Source organism: Cavia porcellus, unplaced genomic scaffold (assembly GCF_034190915.1).
Source record: "Cavia porcellus strain 051 isolate PalLab524CR breed Dunkin Hartley unplaced genomic scaffold, mCavPor4.1 scaffold_30, whole genome shotgun sequence".
In the NCBI taxonomy this organism is placed as follows: domain Eukaryota; kingdom Metazoa; phylum Chordata; class Mammalia; order Rodentia; family Caviidae; genus Cavia; species Cavia porcellus.
Window position 1 is genome coordinate 48,917,802 of NW_026947513.1, and position 7,199 is coordinate 48,925,000.

Below are 7,199 nucleotides of genomic sequence, written 5' to 3' on the forward strand. Positions count from 1 at the left end.
CTGCATAGACTCACATCCACTGTATTACCTGTGCATCACACCTTTTACAGTTACCTGCAACTACATATATTGGTCATAGTTTCCAACAGCCTGAGTTAAAGACTCAGGCTTGTCAATGAGGTTGATACTTGAGATATTTTTTCCAGAACTCTTTCAGAGTCAAGCTTATCTCTTCAATGACATTCAAACACCGGCTGTATTGTGCCTTTGTGTGTTGATTTTTGAAATTGTGTAACAGTTCTTGTTTGGTGGACAGCAGCATAGATATCATGTTATGAAAACCGAAGGATTGCTGGGGTGTTTGTAGGAAGTACATGGAATTTCGGACCCAGCACTGTTCTCCATAGAAAGAGAAAATATAATAGAAGACCCAGAAAATTATTTCCCAAGTAGTATTCCCTGGCCAAAATCTTTACAATATTTAAGAAGTATTTTCAATAAGCCTCACTTTTACTTATTACTGAACACCCTCCATAAAAGATAGAAATTACATTTTAAATTTTGGAACACAATCTATATTCTACTGAATATCTGAAACAAGCACTAATAGAGATTGTTGGTTTCTTATCTGTTTGGAAAGGAAGAGTTAAGAAAACATAAAATCATTAAGTTGCTCTTTTTGTACAGGAAGGAACATCCAGTTTTATTCTTTAAACTCAGTGCTATGTCACTTTTTTATGCAAAATATAAGCTCCTATCAAATGTTTTGTGAAGCAAGTCAATTAAATCTTGAATTTCCCATTCTAATTATATAGACAGATATTCCCCCGCTCTGAGCGTAGTTTCCTCAAGTTTTCTAACATCGTCTCCCTGAAAAAAGCACTGTAAATAGGGGCATGATCTTTCATCTCCTCCTAGGAGATTCCACAGCAACCTCTGTGAACATCAGAAAAATGAGGAAAATTAACACTTTAACCACAAAACAAGTCCATTTGCCAAGACATGGAAAATGTTTTGATTAGATGTGTCAACTGAACTATGCAAAACAGAATTTTGTCTTGGTGTTAATGTTTCTGATGTATTCTCTGAGAGTGAAAATAGAATGGTATAGGATCATCAAAATAATAATATGTAAAATGTTTCTGTAATACAGATATGTGAACTGTGAGTGATTGTTTTGTATCACACAAAATCAATTTTATACACATTACAGGTAAAAATGAAATGGTGAATAAAAGTCTATTCATCTCACTTAATGTGTACAATAATGAACAGTAAATCTAAGGTATAGGAAATGATTCAGTGGTCTCTGTGGTTGTATCATTTTTGAATATCTCTCTGGTGATGTCAGTGCCTCAGATCCAATGTTTTACTTTTGAGCAGGAAGGTTTAGAGCCTGAAAAGAGAATTCATGTATGACTTCAGATTTAAACAGGTTTATGCAATATTTGGTTCTTCCATATTAGTAAAAATAGAGAGGCTGTGCGTATAGCTCCATGTGGGAGGGAAGGAGGGATTTACTGATTCAGGTCCCAGGGGAAGATTTGGGTGACAGTTTGTTCCCATGGATATGTGACCCACTCTGTGTTAGTACAGAATGTAAAGACTTTGAAATCACTGGTATAGGCCATGAAGAGAACACAGAACACTAAGAAAAGACAGTAACCACCTCATCAGGGTTGGCCCAGAACACATGGGGATATTACAGAATGAACTGCAGAACAGAATCTACAGTCTCTGTGAATTTTTTGTTCTTCTCTTAGTTAGTCATACCCAGAATGTAAATGACATTTCCCAAAAGAAGAGAATCAGCACAAAAACACATAGGAGCCAGTACAGTGAAACAGATAGTACTTGTTTGGCAGGAAATTATTTTTTCTGCTATGGAATACTGTAGAAATGTTTTCTCCAAAATTAAAAAAAAATATTCCTACCATTTGATTTGGCATTCCAGGCTCTGGATATACATTGACTGGAGTGAAAATTTGGATTTCAAAGTCACATTTCTATTATAATTTAATTAAAATGCAATTCACCATAACCAACATAGAGAAGATATCTAAGTGATCATTGATGTAATGATAATAAGAAATACGTGTTTCACTTTTATAACTGATTAGTATACAGCCTCAGAATATAAGAAAACCTTGCAACAGACAAACAGCATGATACAAAGACATTACACTGAACAAAACAAATATGGCACAGTAATTTTTTAAAATGCTGTATGACATTAGGTAGAGGAACAATATTCAAAGACCAAACCTAAAAAAGAGGAGAGAATTCTAATCTCCCAGAAATGGAGGTTTCAAGAAACTCAGAGGTCTTGGCTAAGGATCAGAAACATATCCAATACAACTTCTGAAGAATTTTGAATTGTGGATTATTAGAAACACCACATTGTGTAAAAGTTTTTCCTGAGGGAACATCTCATGCACTATCACAACAAGTGAAAGAAAAGCCATGAACAATGATTCACACAGGTTAAGAAGAATCTAGTGGAGATGGTGTGCAATTTTTGGCATAAGGTTTTCATGTTTAAAAGGCTCTTTCGTATCAAACATATGAAGATTACACATTTTGATGTGATCTAGATAGTAAGTTGGGGAGAGAGGACTGGACATGGAAGAAGCAAAGGATTTCCAAGGTCTGGAGTGTCTGAATAAATAAATGATCTTGCATAAGACACATGACAATACCGTGATAATTTCATTGAATGGAAAAGTGAAATCAAAGAAAATACACACACACACACACACACACACACACACACACACACACACACTATGGGAATCATTTCTTACCAAAATAAAGATATTTTGCTTTTGTCTCTGTACACAGGACTCAGATGAACTCTTCTACTCACATTGGCAAGATTATAAAATGATTCCAATTTGAATGGTACTGTTTTTCAAGATATATCTTGTGTGTTCTTTGTTTCCAACTACCTCCAGTTCTGTACAACATGGGATTCAGGCTTGAATGTTAACCATGCACAGTAAAGTAGCTTAACAGGTGATTATTGTGTTCCTGAACTTTTGTCTTTGTCTCCAAACTACACTTTGTTTTTGCGGTGCCGGTGATTGATTCCACGTTACATGGGCCGACTAAGGGGCTACCACTAAGCTACATTTCCAAAATGTGGCCAAAACGATTACAATGAAACAAGGTCTTACTAAAAAAGCAGTTGAAGATAGCTTTCTTAAAGAATAACGAATTTAAAAGAATAATTTAAATAATTGAGTCAAGAGATTGTACTTAAGCGACAAAATATAAACCTGGATCTGACATATATGATCAAATAGAAATCCAAAAGTTTAATGAGGAGGGAGTAATAAAATACTATTAAAAGAATCAAAATTATTTAAATATGTAGTCATTATAAATTACATATTTGATATACATATTACATTGACAAAACTAAATTATAAAATTTAATTGAGAATGATAAAGAGAAATATTTCATACAGAAATCACAGAAAAAAAGATGATAGAAAGAAAGAAAGGCAGTGAAAACAAAGGTCAGAATCCTGCAAGTGTAAAATAAAATTATACTAATCATAGATATTACAATTTACTTCCTTTAGAATTGCAGTAAATTATAGATGATTATAGAAACCTCTAGCCATTATATTTTTATATGCTTCTGCAGTAATACTGGCTCAAAATTGTGCCTTGGGCTTCGGCATTGACAAATGCATATAGTATTGAACACGTAAAAAGTTCACTATTCTCATGAGGTGAGATGTGTGCTCACTTTTTCCACATGGACCTGCACACACACTGCTCACGTGTCATGAAAATGAAGGGACTAACAGTAGGGAAACACCAATAGGTTAAGTCAGAAGTTTTAACCAGCCACCAAGAATATCTGTAATAAAGAGAAAACCAAAGATTTGTGATAAAAGATAGGGCATGAAAGGACACAAAGGCACAGACTAGGAGGAGGATGCTTTGAGAAGCTCTGGTCTCAGGGGAAGATCTTGAGGAGCTGTTTTGTCTGTGAATGTGCTGTGTTCGCTGCTTGTGCCTGTTCAGAATCAAAACCATGGAGCCAGTGCTCCAGATCATAAGTCTCAAGCACAAAACATCATGAGATAATTCCAGTACCACAAAGATGGAGGATTTTTCTTTGTCAGAACTCATCACTGAGCAATAATGAAAATCTATAGTGTTTGAGATGTTTTCACTGTTCCTTTTCTCTCTTACAAGCATAGGAACTCTGATGTTTAGCAGCATTTGCAAGACCCAGCAAATTATGGCACAGGGTCCAATGTATTTTAGGGTTTTAGCTTTCAGTTTTGCAAACTTGGAGCTTTTGGGGCTGATGATGATTTCCTGAAAGACACTCAGCAGGCAGGTGATGCTGAAAGATGCACCTCTAGCCACTCTGTAAACATAGAAAAGGAGTTTGCATCCAAGGGTAGTAATGAAGACTTCTATCTCAAAAGCTTCCAGGATCTGTGGGATTCCTCTGGAAAGAATGAACAAGGAGTTGGCCACAGTTAGTTGCATGAGAATCACATCCATGGACCTGGACCTGCCTCCCCTGCAGTAAAGGCAGAGAAAGTGATATAAAAGAATGAGATTCCCCAGGCTTCCAATGACAACAGGGAAAAGGAACAGGATTACTAATTTCAGATCCATGGATGACATTCTTCTACTATGCAGGATTCATAATCACATTCCAAAATACAGGATTCTGCGCAGAGAGATAAGTTATGGTGAAAGTATTTCATATAAAATGAATTCAAAAATTTAACACTTATATTGCTTAAAATTTGGGTTCCACTATATATCTTGCCATTTTAGTTTTTAAATCTTGAATGATCCTTTTCATTAAATAGACTTTTAAATGTGTGGTTCTGTACAATTAATAGTTTAACAATTCTAAAATACTTAGGCATCACAATATGTTGGGTTAACAATTTTGTTTTAGAAGGAAATGCTTCTTTATTAAAGGTAAGGTATATGACTCATCTAAGTGGCAAGTAGTCACTCTGACCTGTGAGCCAGGATTAAGTGACATTGTGCTTATTGCTGTGCTTTGTTATCAAAAAGACACACTGATGGTGATGTTGTATATTTGTCATCCTGACAAATTTGATATATTCGTATAGAAATATTTGTAATATTTGAAAGTTTCCTATAGACATACCTGGCTATGATAATCTCCATTCAGTGTGAATGCTTTATTTTATACCAAAGAACTTCTCAGAGGGAATATTAAAAAATTTTTAAGATCAATGATGGCCTAAGTCATCTCGTATTTCCAGTTGAAGTTTAATGAAAGTGGGTCAATGTTATGATGACAATAAATTTTGCTAATATCATTTAACATAGAAATTATATATAATATCTATTTGATGTTCTAAGGTAATTTTGTATGGATGAGATTTAAATTACAGAAAATCAATTAACTGTCATTAGATAGATTCCTAATTTTTCTTGCTTTTTAAAAATAAAATAATAGAATATCAATGGAAATGATGGTAAAGTACATCATGTATGACAGATGAAATTCTGAGTCTTTATCACACAAGTGGTGATATCCCATGATGACATGGAATCACAACATAAAAGATTTTTGACTTTACATATATAACAGGACAGGTTTAAATAAAAAACAATTTGACATTCTTAATTTTTATATAACTGAAATCATTCAACTATTAATTTACTTTTTTATGGAAACCAACTCTGTATATAACAAAAGAAATTTTACCAATGTGGCCAACAGACTAGAAATATTTTAGAGAGACCTAGAAAATATCATCATTCTTTACCTCAAACTGAATGAGAGAAAAATCATTCTAAAACAGAAATTGCCATCAGAGCACATTGCTTGTACAGAAATATGCTGGTTTAATATGTTCCAGCACACTCAGCAAAAGCAAGAAATTTTACTGAAGCAAACATACCACTTTCTCTGTGATTTCTGCATAGCAATCAGAACAACACATTGATTTCCTGTTTGGAATGTTACACATCATCTAAATGAGGAGATATTAATGCTTCGAGCAGTATTCTCAGCAATCTCTTACGTGGAGAGAAGTTAGAGGCTGGTGCAGTCTCAACCTCCAGTCTGTGGTGGCAGCTGAGCCTGGCATTCAGGAATCATCCTTCCTCCCTGTGTGTGTCTGTCATGCCAGATGAATTTCATTTCCAAATATCGAGACTCACCCAAATGCAGACTCTGAAACATCTTATCCTCTCCCAGCCTCTACTTTAAAGAACAGAACAGAGCATAAAACACTCACCTGGTCCTTATCTGTTTCAGGGTCAGCAGGTCGAGTTGACAGTCACGAAGCCTCCTGCTTCTGTGAGAGGGAGGTGACAAGACTCCAAGATATGGGTCATGATTGTGTGGTCTCAGCTCCCCATTAAATGCAATTACCATTTCACCTGTAGTTTTCATGACAGTGCATGTTCAGCCACTAGAGACGACTGCAAGAGACAAGTAAGAAAACAAATAAGTTCTTTTCAGGCCCCAATTCCCAAACAATTACAAGTTTCTCTGGGCATCTCCACTCTGGGAAAGTTTAAGTGCTCAGAGAGCCCTTGTGTTGCAGCTACTAGAGTGCAGTCCCATAGGATGAAAGAAGAAAACTTTGGTGGATGAAAAATGAAGAAAATCCAGGGAAGCCTGAGTATTTTTTCCAAATACGGTAGGTACATAAATAAAAGTAAATATGGTTTCATAAAGTATGATTTCATAAAGATATTGATTTACAACATATATAGGAATTATATATTAGTAAATGGACATAATTATATGCATACACTACATACATTTGTGTGTGAGAACAGTTAATTACAATCTTAGTCATTTTAAAGAATGCAGTATTGTTAGTGATTATTATTGCCATGATTTAAAATATGTTCCTAGCAATTATGGTTACCTACAAGGAGATGATGTTTATTGTGTAGCACACTCAAGTCCCTTGCCACCAGTGACCAACATTCTGCCTTCCTGAGGGCACCTGATTCATATCCTACATACATATTAGCTCCCTTTGAGGCTGCATTATCTGTCTTAATATAAAATATTTCTTTTTATCAATCTTATTCACAATGATGAGTCATAATTTTTAAGATTGGTACTTATTTGTTTTCTTTCTTAGTTTGTTTGATTGTTTGTCTGCTTTGTCTTTGGGACAGAGTATCACTATGTAGTTAAGTCTGACACTGGACTCTAAATATCTTGAACTCAATGGCCTTGAACTCATGGGGATATTCTCGCCTCAGGTGTCATGAGT

The 7,199-nt window shown here is 35.0% G+C and overlaps 1 protein-coding gene across 1 annotated transcript; it reads right to left on the minus strand.

The window, feature by feature from the left end:
- Positions 1-3,693: 3,693 nt before the first annotated feature.
- Positions 3,694-4,596, minus strand: Cavporv1r615 (vomeronasal 1 receptor cavPorV1R615). Its single transcript, NM_001167382.1, has one exon. The coding sequence runs from the start codon at positions 4,594-4,596 to the stop codon at positions 3,694-3,696; it is 903 nt and encodes a 300-aa protein (NP_001160854.1).
- Between the last annotated feature and the right edge of the window lie 2,603 nt (positions 4,597-7,199).

Excerpts from the sequence above, each read along its gene's own strand:
- Cavporv1r615 (NM_001167382.1), bottom strand. The coding sequence starts at position 4,596 with ATGTCATCCATGGATCTGAAATTAGTAATCCTGTTCCTTTTCCCTGTT.